Genomic DNA, 15,449 nt, shown 5'->3' on the forward strand with positions numbered 1-15,449 from the left:
AGAGACTTGAGTATAATCGAATTAATTTAAATGTTAAAATGAATGTTATTAGAAGTAAATGGGAACAGAGAGAGAGAAGGTATTGTTATAGATCAAGACACTATTCATACTATTGAGTGGAATGGAAGAAGAGCTCACAATTACAATCCAGAAGTTAAATGTCTGGAAATGCAAGTGCCATCCTCTGAAAACCTTTGAGGAGTATCGTCACTTGCAAGTGAACACACACTTTTTGACTCAAACCTATACAAATACAGTGAGAAAGAACTCCAACTCCTACATTTTCACTTCACATACCAATGAGAGGTCGGATCGTCAACCCTGTCGTGAGTATCCACAAGCTCAGGGCCAAATGGAAATCGAAGTATTTCTCGACTCGGCCATTTGATTCAATTACCACACTCAAGAGGTGGGAAAATTACCCTAAATCATATTACAACTGGGATCTCACCACTATATAGCTGATGGAATATTGATAGAGCAACCAATACTCTTGATGATTTTTCAAACATTTGAGTCATAGACATTATGATGGTTTTGCCAGAGTTCGACTAGAAGGTCCGTGTAACAGTTTGACAAACCCTAGGAAGCTCAATTTTCCGTCGGTATGTCTAATCCAGTCATGAAGAACAGCATGAACAGGCACAGAAGGGCTGAGGCCAAGTTCCTGAAATGTTCGCAATACAGAGATTATAGTTCACAATATCAAACTTCAAAGACACCAATGCCTGTTCCAATTGGATTGGTAAAACTACAGAACAAGTTGTCTACCAATTCTACGTAAATCTCAATAGTGAAAAATTTTCAAGATTTCTATAACCACGTGTTTGAAACCATTTATAAAACACTAAGGAAACTGTAAACTTGAACTATGGAGCATTTCTACGACAGATTTAACTATTTCTGTTTCATCACACAAGCAAATCAAACATACCGATGCCAGTTCCTCGATAACAATAGGTCTGTTTCCGTCCTTCTCAAACAGATCATAAGCATAACGCGCATGTTGCTCCCACCTATCAAGAGCTTCAAGTTGATGGATACTTACCGCAGCAGCACAAAACTCCTCAAAATCCATTCTCCTATATTGCAATGCACTAAGCTGTTGCACAAAAAGCAAAGCATAAGCAACACGAGCTTGAAGGATATAGACTCAAGGAATAGAGTTGAACACAATACCGAAGTCAATAAATCAGGTATCCTTGATTCCTTCATTCCATTCGTTATGTTTTTCATCAAAGCCTGACCAGAAGTAAAAGAGAAATCAACATAACCAACGGAAAATCATGGTGAAGAAAGACAAGAAAAAAGAAAAAGAAAAGGATATAGACCTCTTTGATGTTTTCTATGTTTATGGTGCCATTTTTGCTTGGCTCCAAGAGCGAAAATTGCATCTTCAAATAGAATAACTCATCTATAGTTAACGTTCTCGACACAGCCTACCACATTGCCAAAAGAAAAAAGAAATATTAAGTTAGCAAAATAATGGGAAAACAGCAGACGGATATGCATGAAATCCTAAGAGTAAAGAAAACAAACCCTCAAAGCAGCTTTTCGAAGATATGATGACCGCATATAAATCTTCATGAGTTTGAATATTAGTATATCAAGAGGAGCTTTTACATCCATAGAATTTTTAATCCATGGATGACCTGTGTAGAAAAGATAAATAAGAGAGGAAATTATGAAAACAAAGATATTTTTCTACAATTATGAAGCACGTACTCAGGGCTTGAGCAGCAGACATCCTTTTTCTCGGATCCTTAACTAACAAGCGCTTAACAAAATCTTTTGCCTCAGAAGATAGAGAAGGCCATGGTGGCTCATCAAAGATGGGATCAGCTTTAAGGACAGCTTTAAAGATGCCGGACTCTGATCGAGCCCAAAATGGACGACTTCCACATAGAAGAATATATGCAATTACACCTATACTCCAGACATCTGCCTCAGTACTGTAAGATCTATGGAGCACTTCAGGAGCTACATAATAAGCACTACCAACAATGTCATTGAGCCTTTCATCTGCCAATGGAATTAAAGGACATAAACTACTTTTCAATCCTTGGAGTTGCTAAATTAATTATATTGTAACTAAATAAAAGGAAAACCTGGTTTCGCAAAATCCGACAATCCAAAATCTATTGCCTTCAATGGCGAATTTTCGTCCTTCGAAGTGAAAAGGAAATTCTGATCCACCAATAAAGTGTGCTTAGCCATGAATTCATGAAGTAGAAATGAACAAGGAAGTCACATATGAAACTATGCGTTGAATTAGAATTGAAACCACTGTTTCTCAAAATAAAATAAAATTGCAACTTAAGACAAACTGATAAAATAACCCAAATTCAATTCCAGTACACCAAACATCCATTATTAAGCTTATTCACTATATATAGTGAAAGTTAAAGATGAATATATATGATTATCCCTTAAATCTGAGAAAATAAATGAGATTCCATTTGCCTACAAAGTCTAGGAGAATCAAAACGATATTTTCTTTTATTTTTCTTCATTTGCAGAATAAAAATGAAATATTGAAATTCTTCGTTTACAACACACACAGTGTTCTGTATAACGCACCTCAGGTTTGAGATCCCGATGAACCACGCCCTGAAGGTGGCAAAAAGCTACAACATATAATATTTGCGTCATTACAGCCCTTGCATCCTCCTCTGTATATTTACCACCCCTAATGTGAAAGAAAATTCGAGAGATCATCAGTAAATTAATGAAAGCTTTATGGTCCAACCAAAAATGCTTTGCGTTATAGCACTTGAAACCCGAGTAAGACTAAGAGTACCTTGCTAGAATTCTGTCTAAGAGCTCTCCTCCTTCACACAACCTGAAAATGCATTAACCCATTGAAACCCGAGTAAGGCATGATTTAGCTTCATCCAAACCTTAAAGTAATGAAAGAAATTTCGACAACAATCAGAGGAATATGATAGCGAAGAAACTAACTCCATTACTATATAGACGTTGTCATGATCCTCATATGCATCATAGAAATTTACAAGATTCTTGTGACCACTCAATGACTTTAATATCTTCACTTCCCGTCTGACATCTTCAATGGCAATGGCAGTAGTCATCTACCAGGAAAAATACAAGTCAAACAATTAGGATCAACGATAACTTCAGTATGGCACATACTGCAATCTGAAAAGCAAAACGTAAAAGACTACTTGTTTAAATCCGGGCAAAGGTTCAAGACTTATGTGAGCATTTCAGAAGCTAGAATCTCATGCCAAAGCACTTCAAGTAAGAAAAAACATCATTTTATTTTTTCCTCTCAACTTTAGGACACACTCACTACAAGAAAAGAATAGATGCGTCTGCACTTGAGTTCATAAATTCATAAAAGAGAGGCCGGATGCCACAGAATCAACTAAAATAACGACCCCAAGAAAAATGGAACTACTCAGTACGTTAACATAATTTATCAAAACAATACATATATGAAATGGACATGGTTACTAGCAGAATATTTGAAGCATAAAAGGAAAGCCAGAAGACGCATAAGCATAAGCCAGTTTTTATAAACCATGTTAACAAGCTCTTAAGGCAGCTAGATTTAAGCTCAAGGTGAAGAATGCTCCAAGCTGGAATCTGAAAAAGAAAAGTTAGCATAATCCCTCACCACCATCTCAAGAACAAAGAGATAAACAAGCAATTGATCCAAACATAAAACCAGTTTCCTCATTTTGAGAGGAAAGGAAGCAACATTTTCACAAAATCTAAGATGATTACAGAGCACAAATCTATAGTGAAGAAGAAAAAGATCAAACACCTTGGACTTGGGAATGATTTTAACAGCTACTTGTTGGCCTTTAAGTTCACCCTTCTTAAACTTCGCCGCACAAGTATAGCCAAAATGCCCCCTCCCAACCTCTTCTCCAAGCTCATATTTACTCCCAAGATGCTTCGAAAACCCAAAATTCTTATCCAAACCAGTAACCCCTTCAGCTTCACTCCCCTCCGGAATCGACACCTCATTTGGCTTCACCGAGCCATGCCGCCTGGCCAAAACTGCACGAATGTGCTTCGCTGGCGACGGAGGCGGAAATGGCTTCCTAAAAAACCGCTTTGGAGTCGAATTAGCACTAGCATTCGCCGGAGATCTCGCCGGAGACTTCTTAGAAAACAGGTAATGAGCAGGGCTAGGACTGTAAAACGGAAAAAACGGAGATTTCTTCACATTATCCATCTCATGAATCTCGCTCCTCCTATTCCCCGTCTTCCTCCCATCTCTACCATTTTCAGAACTCGGCGGTAAAGGAGAAGCTCCTCCCATGGCGGTAACAGAGTTTGGTTGTGTCGAATTAGACCCTTCATTGGGGGTTCTTGAACCAGATTTCTCAGCAAACAGATCAGAATTTGGGGAGGGTTTAGAGTTGCAAAGACCCATTTGACACCTCCCCGAGAAAACAAACAGAAAGAAGAAGAATCAAAGGAAACAAGAAAATTGAAATTCAAAAAGTCCCCCGTAGTACTGAATCAAAGCATTATCTCCAAAAAACAAAGAATGGATATTTGAACAGGATTCTTTAGAAACAATAACAAACCTCCTCAAGAACTTTCAAAGGAAATGTTTTTAAAAAAAGAAAAAAAAAAAAAAAAACCCACCAACCGGAATCTTGATTTGTCTCTGATGATTGGAAGTGTTCTTAAGACTCAGACAAACAGAGTGATCCACACAAAATGATAAAAAGGAAGCGACGTTGAGTTCACTTTTCGGTGTCCAATTTAATATTATTTTTATTATTCATTTTGTACCACAAAATTATAAATTTTAAAAAACTTATTACCACAATATCTGACGTAGAATTCATTTCATTACGTGGGGGCCAGTGATAGGTCTAATAAGCTTGCCACATTTCATCCACGTGGCATTCATTTCTGATTTTTTTCATTTTTTAAGGGAAAAAAACATTTATTTTTATTTTTATTTTTTGCTTTTTTTTTATCTTTTTTTTTGAAAAGGACCGAAGACAGAGTTTACCCTTTTTTTTTTAATTCCATTTGCTATTATTTTAAATACTTAATTTGGATTTTTTCCTTAATAAAATCATTTACAATAAACAAATAGGGGTGGTTTTGTCTATTATTGACATCTGCCACATAGCTAAGAAAGTAACAAAGTTCGAGTTAAAGTAAGCTTAGAAAGAGCATTTACTAGAGTCTCGACCCAAACCAACATGTTTGATCTCGACTAAAGTTGAGGTCGAGGCTAATAAACTACCTAGTGGGATATGGCTTGAAGCATTTTGCCTAAGTTCAAAAAGGGCATAGGAGAAACCTACTCAACTCCAACCAACCAAAGATCGGTCTAGCCATGATTTAAGGAAACTCTAAAACCCTATGAAGGATAACCTAAATCAAGAATTCCTATTGATACATCGTTACAATTTAGGGAGGGATAAGTCAATTCTCACTCGCAAATCCTACATCACATACATTCTTTCACTTTCTACCTTAGATATTGAGATGTGCATGACAAGCACCAATGCACCAGATCAATTTTTAGGTCTTTTTTTTTATTATTATTTATACAAATTTATCATTGTTGTCGAGTGAAAGCCTTATTCTTATTCTTATTTGAACTTTGATATCCAGAATTTCTACCTCCTAAAAAGGTCTCCTAGAATTTATATTTATAAAATTCAAACAAAAATTAAAATCAAATAGAGCTTCCAAGGTTAATTAAAAGTACAACTTATCTATATATATATATAGTAAATAGAATTGTTATTTGTTTATACACTTTTTTTTTTGTCAAAGTGTGAAGAATTGAAGTCATGCTTTGGAAACAATTTTCTTTTCATCTTTTATTCTTGAATGGGACCCAGAACCTAATAATCCACATGAAATTCATTATTTTAGATGAGGTGTATCTGAGTATCTTTAAAAAAAGAAAGGTTACATATTATAGTATATGCTTAATAGGTATACTTTTATATTGAATTAATTAATGTTATGGTGTTTTCTAATTTTGAACTAAAAAAGAAAAGGGGAAAAAATAATGAATGGAGAATCTATGGTCTAATGGATGGGTTCAAACAAGTAAAACAACTTTGTTGACTTTTTTTTTTTCCTTTCTTTTTTGGATAAAGAGTTTTCATCACTATATTTGGAAGCATGTGCATACTAGTTTGTTTGATTTTTTAAGCTACACGTTTACTCATTGGAAATGGAAAGTAGAGTATTGGAATGACTTGAATTCGTTACGTGGCACTACAAACAACCCAGTAGTTTTTGTAATAATTGTGCACATGTAGTTATTTATGATTCTGATTGTGGAGTTAAGAGAAATGCATATATAAAATTTATAACCAAGTGACGTCGTATTATATTACTCTCTCTAATAATATTTGTCCTCCCTTTGTCCGTGGATGTAGTTAAAACACTTTTAGTGAACCATGTATATCTGTATGTTCATCTTTATGTTTTTCTATATATTGCTTAATTGTTGATTTCGTAGCATAGAGAAATGAAAGTAGTGTAGATCGAAGAAGATATCAATGCATTCTCCTCTTATTTTAATGAAAGAAACAAAATCTATAAATATTCAATATCCAAGTTTGAATATATTTTTATACCATTAGATCATTAAATTCATTAGGATTTAATTAGTTGCTAGTTTTAGGTTTTCAAAAGTTTCTTTTATATAGCTAACATACTCAAATATCTTGGTTGGTCTTATATGTGTGTCAGAGATAACTCCAGTGATCATTGCAATAAAGCTTATTTAATAGTGTTCCACTCTTTATACACAAAATTGATAATAAAGGCAAAAGTAATTTCTCCATCAACTTTAGTAAGAAACTCGAAAGGTTAAGGTTGTATGTCAAGAACAAAACCCTCCACGTTTTGACCTTTAAGAATAGTTTGAAACCACATATTCTTCATATAGTGAATAGTTTTTACATAATCAAGGTTCATTAGAAGGACTCTACTTAATAGATGGCCAAAGTACGAGTTTACAAAACTGGTTTGGTATTGAGAAGGGTCCTGGTTGAACGATACTTTAGGCTAATAGAATCCGAAATTTTCTATATATAGAAAAAACTTCATGAACAATACATATAGGTCATGCTTACGTTAGATTAGATTATATGTATAGAGAGTTTATGTAAGAGAAAAGTTTGGTTAGTGGTAAGAATAATAATGATAGTAAGAGTAATAATAATAAAACCAAATGGTTCCTTTAAGAAGAAAAGAAAAAGAAAAAGAAACAAAAATCAAACTATAAAGCTTTTGGCAGAGCTCACCATACTTATTTCCACTTAGCCACCATCTTCATTATTTAGCTCCCCACTATATATCATTTTATATATTTATTTTTATCTATACAAAAATTACTCCAATTTCTTTTCTTTTAGTTAAAACACTAACTTTTATTCCCATATCTCTTGATTTTGTTGTCAAAAATGTAACTCATATTTTTATTATTTAACTAAATCGTTAGAAATTCAAATTTGTCACAATTTATGTTTTTCTTTTTATAAGGATTTTAATCTTAGTTGGGAAAAAAATCATCATAGTTTTTTATTTAATATAATTTAATTTAAATTTTGGGTGTATGGGCAAGTGGCCCTAATGGTACAATAAAATCTGGTGTTGGATCATTGTGTATGCTGCCAACTGCCCTTTTTTCAGTGTGTCATTGTATGCCACACACATCATTTTCTCTAACACTAATGTTTCTATTTTATCATTTTCTTTTTATACTTTTGATTTTTTTTTTTTTTCTGAGAAATACATTTTTTCATCATGAATTTCTCAAAGTTGTATAAATTTGGACCAAAAATTTTAAATTTCATCCATCACTCTAGACAAAAGTTAAGTTATTTATTGAACCCAACGTGAATCGAACACGCAACCTTCTGATCTGGAGTCAGACGCGCTACCATTGCGCCATGGATCCTATGTTGCAAAGTAGGCTTGTAAGTAATACTGCATTTGTACTTTGACTCTTCTCTTCGTTCTTGATTCATGAACTATTCATGGATCCCATATCTAAGTCAATGTGACTCATAATGGGCCATTCCAGATCCCATTGAGCTTCAAAAGTCCACTTTAAAGTGTTATTAGGTATATCAACATTACACTTTGATATTTTAATTTAGACTTAATATGTTGAAGAAGAAGTTAGAAAGTATATATTTGAAGTTATAGAACGTACAAAACAGAAGATAAAATTTCTCAATAAATATGCAAACTTCGTCAATGATGTAATAAGATAAAATTACTCAAAAAAATATGAGGTGTCAAATTTTCTTGAAGTGAAATCAATCCTTAATTATTCATTTGTTAAGTATAATAAGACTTTATAAAGCACTTGTTATAAGTTGGAATGATAAAAAATTAATTCATTAGTCCAAGAGCAAACTCTTATACACTAAAACAAGTTGTGTCCAAGGATTTAATTACAACAAGGAGGTAAATTATTCACAAGTTGTTCATAATTAGAGTTCAAAACTTTAAATATGCTAGCAAAAGAAAGAACAAATTAAAACGTTCGCGATCTGTTCTGCATAGTAATACGCCCTTCTCAAAGTCAAACTTGTATGTAACTATTTTTCTTCCTTAATATGAGATTAGTCTGAATTTTCTCCACATTTTAGAAGTTATTACAATAAAAAAAATAATGTAACATAATTAATTTTGGTCGGAATATGGTATGATAATGGCAGGCTTGCATGAACTCTCTAGGACTGAGCATGTTAATGCTCAAACTAGCCAAATGATTTCTCACTTGCCTGTGCTTGAATCAAATGACACCGACATGACACAATATAATGTAACGTGGAACCGTGTCTACCTAACCAGAATTTTTATCTCCTCCAAATCCAGATTGCAGATAATCTGTCTGGTCAAGATGGCTAACATCACCCCATGTTTTTATCTTCCATTTATCTCCATCAGACAAGTGAAATACATTCACGGATGTATTCAGTATCTTTCCTCCACCTCCATGCCTGTGAGGATGAGCTCGTTTCCACAGCGCTCGGATCGTACCACCATGAGAGACCACAACTACTCGTTGCCCTGTGCTTTAAACGGGCAAATATTAGTAAAGAAGCTCAGCCTCAAATTGAGCACTTTCCAACTGCAAAGAGAACTTGAACTTGAATCAACTTGTTTGTCCTCCTTATTCCTATACTTGATTATTTTTTTCTTAGTCGAGAGGTAATATGTTCAGCCACGGGAGTGATTACCTCTATGCTTATTTCCAATCTTTTGCAATGACGATGTGCAACGCTGATAAAGTTGGTCAAGGCTTTCTCCACCACCCTGCATTAGGAGCAATAGTAAAGTAAATAATTCCAGTAAATATCCTATGTGCCAGAACCAGAATATTGTAGATGCAAAATCTTAAAGACATTTACTAACGGTCTAATCTCTCCACTATTGATCTAATTTTATACTCAGCTGCATAGAAAGGCTCCAGTAATGGACGATAGTTATCAACTTAAACATCCATCTAACATTGCCATCACAAATCATTTTGGAAGCAAAAGTTGGGAGTTCCACAGATTTATTTGTAGTGTTCCATGTGTAGAGACGAGCCTTGAACATATTTTCTAGTATTGTCAATTTCCTCATTAGCCACGTAATAGAGGTATGGGAGATTGAGGGTCTGTAAAAGGTCCGATCCATGGCGGTCCCCAGTCCAGGGTCAAAAGTCTATAGAGACAATAGACTTTTTAGAGAGGTTTGAGAGGTCATTAATATAACACCTTTTTGAGGAACTCGGTTACTAACATGTTCTGTACTAATCTATTTGGCCTCAACTCTTGTAGTAGTTTGGACTCCTTTGGTTGGCTTTTCATTTTCTATGTCCTAGCGCATTCATTTAATTTTCTCCATGAAACTTTTGTTTCTCATTTCTGGAATTTTTATACATGAGGGGTACTATACATAAAAAGGTAACAAAAAGAATTTGGTTATCCTGTACAAATAATTTAGCTCCGCATCATAACATAAGCGGTCAAATTCTGGTACTTTAACCTGCTAAAATTAGAAGAAAAGAAAAGCAACTCACAACTAAATACTTTTTCAAAGTATGCATACTGGATAAATTTGGAGACAAAAAGATAAATCCAGTTATTAGCAAAATTATTTATGTGCTACTACGAGTAGACTTTCGATAATGTTCTTTATCTCCAAAAGTAATTTATTTAATGAATAACCTGTTTATAGCTCCAGTGATTTCTAGATACCTACTATTGATGAATGCATAAAATAATATTACTTACCGGAATTGTTTGGTCTGACCTGTGAGACCTCAAAGCCTCAGAAGCTTCAGGGTTTGTTAGGACTGCTTCACGGTACACAAGACCCTGAAGATCTCCTAAATTTCTTTCCCTCAAGTCAGGATCTGTAATAACCTAAAAGTGATCTCCAAGTAAATTTCCAATAATAATAAATAAAAAATAAGTAGTCAAATTTCACTTATTACCAATTAATGAGTATACTGGGGTAAAACTTAAGAAGAAGACTCAAAGCCCAAAAATTTCCAAAGCTATTTCATTGATTTCAGGACATAGTGTTAGTGACCACCAACTGTTTTCTGTTAGGAAGTGAGTGCCGCTATATCCAATTACTAATAGGTGAGAAGGGAAGAGAAGAAAAGAAAAAAGAGAACAAAGAGCAGAAAAATTGAGTGCAGAGTCGTGACTTAATAAATGGCTGGATAGAAGTCATACCTCAAGATTACCACAAGTGGTGGCAATTATCTGTGCTGTTTCAAGAGCTCTTTTTAAGTCAGAAGAGTAGACAGCAGAGAGTGGAGGCTCCTTGGCCAGCCGATTAGCAACCTGCAAACCAAGAAATGAAGAGTTCAAACTACCACTTTATGCATATGCATATATAGTTCTACAGCCTTTATGTTACACGTTGAGAATAAGATAGTTCTAACTCACTGCAACAGCTTGCTGTCGCCCAGCTTCATTTAATTCAACGTCCAGGTGTCCCTGTTTAAAACATAAAATTCAGATGACGGATAGGAAAAGAAGTGTTTTCCGAAATTGAAGTGAGAAAATGATCAGAAGCACAGTTTACATTCAAGATAACAAGCGTGACAAAAGTTATAATAGGTGAATTCGATTCAACAAAAATTTTATAAGGATCTTAGTTTATGGTTTGGAGGTGAAGATTCGAAACCTCTAATCTTTTGTCAAAGATACATACTATAGTTAGAGTTTTGATGTAAAATCAAAGTTACCAAAAACCTATAAGCTTAGGCTTTTGGGTTGATATGATTGAACATGACATCAAAGCAAGAGGTCATGAGTTTAAATCTTTGTAAAGTCATTTCCTTCCTAATTAATATTGAATTCCACTTTGACACTCAAATACTGTGCTAATTCCATAACTTGTTTAAACATTTTATCCTTGCCATGGCGCTTGACAACTCACCACTCACTAGAGAAAGCTCCACCGTGATTTCAAACTAAACTCCCCCAATTTCTCGTCATGATTGACTCTATTGTTGTCCTCATCTTTGCTGCTCACATTCCCTATTAACGAGCTGCTAAATCTTGACAGGATCCCCCCCTTCTATAAGTCCTGTGAAACGACCCCCTCCCAGCTTATTGCACCCAGCCATTGTAGGTTTTTAAACCACACAAAAAAGAAAAACCAAAACTTTGGAGGCCATTGTACCCGATAAATTGTTCCTCATAACAGAAGCTTCAATACATCATCATCCCTACTTGATCGTCCGTTATTAATTAATGAACTAATTAAGAAATTAAACTCATTTAAAGGAAATTTTATAGGTTTGCAAATGACGCAGAACCTGAATTCTCCCATCGGCATTCCAAGCTGTTTCACCGTGCCTTACAACAATAATTTCAGCAACAGCTGGGTTCACAAAGCTGCATATCAACATCACCAAGCGATAAAATTTAAGACAATCTATAAGACTCAGAAAAAGAATTGAAAAGTTTGAGGTGAAAACAGAAGAATAGGCACGATGATCGAACCTATAATCGAAGTCCGCCATGGAAGAGATTGCGGTTCTGAGTGATGGAGTCTGGAGGGTAGTAAAAATGAAAGCATCCGAGATGTTGCAGTTAGATGAAGTTGATTTTAGACGCTGAGAAATGAGGAATCGCAACGGAGGATTGGAAGCAGAAATGGGCGCCGGAGTTGTAAGAAGATTGAAGAAGCCCACGGCGCTCATGAGGAGGAAGAGAGGCCCATTCACAATTTGTCTTCTCTTTTACTTATTCTTTCTAATCTCAATCTTCTTTGCTAATTATTTGATTTTTATTTTCATTTTTAACTCTATAAACCTATCTTTATATTTTTTTTATAATAATGTTTTTATTTTTAGAATTTAGCTAAAGAAAATAAAAATCGTTATAAAAAGTTTTTAATCTTTAATGGGTGTTATCACAAGGTGAATTTATTGTGAATTACAATTCTTTCGAAGCACAAACCCTTGACGCTCAATACTTGCTCTCGAAATTTGCACTTGCTCTCCTAATTCTTCTCGCTTCTTCCTCCCTTCCTCACTTTTTTCAAACACGTATCACTCATGGAGTCCCTCTCAATCAGTAAGATTATGTATATTATTTCCTTTTTTATTTCAATTTCAATTTCGTTTTTATGGAATATGGTCTAATGTTTAGGGTCTCTTTTTGATATTGCACAAGACTCTCTTCTTATAAGTGAAACAGGAAGAGGTTTGTGTGGAAGGAAGTACATAGAGTAACGAGTAGAAAGAATCGGTTTGTGCATGAAGTATCAAGAGGGAGAGTGAGTATGAAGTAGAAAATGGGCCAATCAGAAATAGCAAGGAGTAAATGGCGAGTCTCAAGTATTAAGCGAATTATTGAAGATATCACATCGTTTATTACCGATAAAACTACATTTCAAAGATGGTAGTACTTATATTCACTTCCTTAAGTTTATAGTAGAGAGATGTGTTCCATTCTTCCAAAGTCAAAAACATACATTAACTCAATGTTCTACATGTAAACAGGGTTACATGTGAGTTTGGGGAAATAAACTTATAATTTGCTTATTAAACACGTCTTCTTCTTCAAATATTTGGAACAATATATTTTTACTAAAAACCACGATTTTAGAAACCACTTATTTATCTATCGGTCTATAAATGTCTATCAATGTATTGGCAGTTGTCTGATAAAATTTGAAGTTTTACCATATTTTATAAATAATTTCTATATGTTTATCCTTTATAATAATTTTCAATAGTGAACATGAAGGTAAACGTGTGTATATATATGTAAAAAGTAGAGGCCGACCAAAAGAATATTACTAGGACGATATGGAATGTCACATTACAACTTTACAAAAGACAAAACATAGCCAAATACCAAATCTTTCTTTCTTTTTTTTTTTTTTTACTTTTTAACCATGCCAAATACCAAATCTACCGATATTTGATTCTATCTCTATATTAATTTTTTTTTAGATAATTCATTAATATTATATTATCTAAAACTTTAAACTGCTGAATCGTTGAAAATAAGTTATCAACTTTGCAATGGATTTTACCACTACTCTTAATCTTTAAAATTTATCCCTACGTAGTTTAACTAACATAATACTTATATTATCAAACTCGATTGAGATCAAACGTTGGAGACTCTCCCACTTCACATATCAGTTTTTTATACATAAAAAACTACTTTTAGTTTTTTGAAAATTAACTAAAAATTCAAACGTGAAAATCAAGCTAAATACAAGACAAACCATCGTTAATTAGTGAAATGACCCAATAAGCAAAAAAAACAAAAGACCAATAAATATATAAGTGAAGACTACTACTTGAAGCCTCTCCTACACCAATATTTCAAACTACCATTTTCGTTTCACATATTAAAAAAGAGATTAACTTTTTTCAAAAATAATCTATCTATCATATGGTAAATTTGATTAGGGATATCTTCAAAATATAACAAAATGAACTAAAAAATTTACAAAAACGTAACAAAATTTCATATTCTATCGATATCTATCACCGATATAACCTAAAGATTTATACTATATTTCATAAATATTTTCGAAAAAGTAATACAAAGATAAGTATAGTCTCCACAATCAACTAAGTATTCTTGTAAAAAGACATTCATCTTTCACAGATGGCTTTAGTGTTGTCGTTAATATAACAATACAACTCATAATTCCACTATGGTTAGAAACTTTCAATTGGTTTCACATTTTTTGAAGAATACTAAAACCAAGAAATTCATATATTTAAAGTACTTATTAAAAGCTTCATCAAATTTGTACTCATTCAAACACGTGATTTCACATAAAGAGAGAAAAAAAAAAAAAAAAGTAAACAGTAAGTCAAACCTATTCCTCTAAAGAAATTATCATATTCAACATTCTCTCACTTCTCTCTTCTCTCTTCTCTCTTCTATATAAAAGGGGTATCAAATTGAAGAGCTTTCTCCAATCTATACTCATTAGTTATAGATTTATTTACATGGGTTTGTGGTATATTCCATCTCTTGCACACTGGACAGCCGTCGTGGCCACCGTTGCCGTGGGTGGCTGCCGGCAGCCGTAGGAAGGTGACTGGTGTGCATGTGATGGAATACGCCATTGAACCCATGTGCTTCCATGAGAAACACATATAGAACTTGCAAAAATAGGGGCACATAAAGGTCATGGTTATGGCTGTCTTCTCTTCTAAAGAAAGGTAAATACAGAAATAGAAAAAAAAAGATCAAGTTTTGATGTTTTATATGAGGTTCATGTTGGGTTTGGTACAGAGTCTTAGGTTATCAAATAGTCTGTCTTCCTCTTTTAAATTGTTATTATTAGTTTTGGTGAAGCTTATAAAGTTTGTTTGTGTGAGATCTCTTCCTTTGTTCTAAATTATTCGTTTCAAAATGTCTAAGGATATCTTTAGTATTCTTAGGGTTGTTTGCCCTAAGATTATAGAGGAATGGAGCGAACTATTTTAACCAGCTGTCACTTCATGTTTGGCCTCCTAATACTAGAATTGAGATTTTTCAATCATATAGTATTATGATAATACATGTTCTCACTCTACTTTCTCCTCTTCCTCGCACCCTCTAGAAGGTCAAGCCAAACCGGAACTCCCAATAGCAACCACCACAAAAGAAAGCAACTTCAACAAAAGTTGAGATAATAATTTGTACCCAAACGCTGACTATTATAATACTAAGACTATTATAGTTTTCAGACTATTATAAGTTACTCTTCGCTCCAAACGTCCCCCTAAACTTTAAGTGGGAAATTTAAGGTCTAAGAAAATATGCTACGTACAACTCCTAAATCAGTCATGTCAGACCGAGACTTAAGTTGATCAAATCATATTAGATTATCACATAATGATCAATTAAGCATGAGAAGAATACATAATCCTCGTACAAATCTTATGAGTGTTCACTATGGAATCTTAAAATAAAGTCACATGAGCTATGACTAAAGTA

At 33.9% G+C, this 15,449-nt stretch overlaps 2 protein-coding genes and 1 non-coding gene across 3 annotated transcripts; all 3 read right to left on the reverse strand.

Annotated features, from left to right (window-relative positions):
• Positions 1-21: 21 nt before the first annotated feature.
• LOC103497449 (CDPK-related kinase 5) lies at positions 22-4,705 on the reverse strand. The gene is made up of 11 exons (XM_008459645.3): positions 3,791-4,705; positions 2,962-3,092; positions 2,801-2,842; positions 2,581-2,689; positions 2,109-2,187; positions 1,726-2,022; positions 1,540-1,652; positions 1,332-1,439; positions 1,180-1,242; positions 935-1,102; positions 22-667 (listed from the first exon to the last, which is right to left on the reverse strand). The coding sequence occupies exons 1-11, from the start codon at positions 4,406-4,408 to the stop codon at positions 527-529; spliced, it is 1,869 nt and encodes a 622-aa protein (XP_008457867.2). The 5' UTR covers positions 4,409-4,705; the 3' UTR covers positions 22-526.
• Positions 4,706-7,855: 3,150 nt separating this feature from the next.
• Positions 7,856-7,927, reverse strand: TRNAW-CCA (transfer RNA tryptophan (anticodon CCA)). The gene has a single exon. It is a non-coding gene; the product is annotated as a tRNA-Trp (tRNA).
• Positions 7,928-8,551: 624 nt separating this feature from the next.
• LOC103497447 (phosphoglycerate mutase-like protein 4) lies at positions 8,552-12,242 on the reverse strand. The gene is made up of 7 exons (XM_008459640.3): positions 11,994-12,242; positions 11,807-11,885; positions 10,929-10,979; positions 10,713-10,823; positions 10,263-10,394; positions 9,222-9,297; positions 8,552-9,051 (listed from the first exon to the last, which is right to left on the reverse strand). The coding sequence occupies exons 1-7, from the start codon at positions 12,191-12,193 to the stop codon at positions 8,825-8,827; spliced, it is 876 nt and encodes a 291-aa protein (XP_008457862.1). The 5' UTR covers positions 12,194-12,242; the 3' UTR covers positions 8,552-8,824.
• Positions 12,243-15,449: the final 3,207 nt, after the last annotated feature.

Source organism: Cucumis melo, chromosome 11, assembly GCF_025177605.1.
Source record: "Cucumis melo cultivar AY chromosome 11, USDA_Cmelo_AY_1.0, whole genome shotgun sequence".
In the NCBI taxonomy this organism is placed as follows: Eukaryota; Viridiplantae; Streptophyta; class Magnoliopsida; order Cucurbitales; family Cucurbitaceae; genus Cucumis; species Cucumis melo.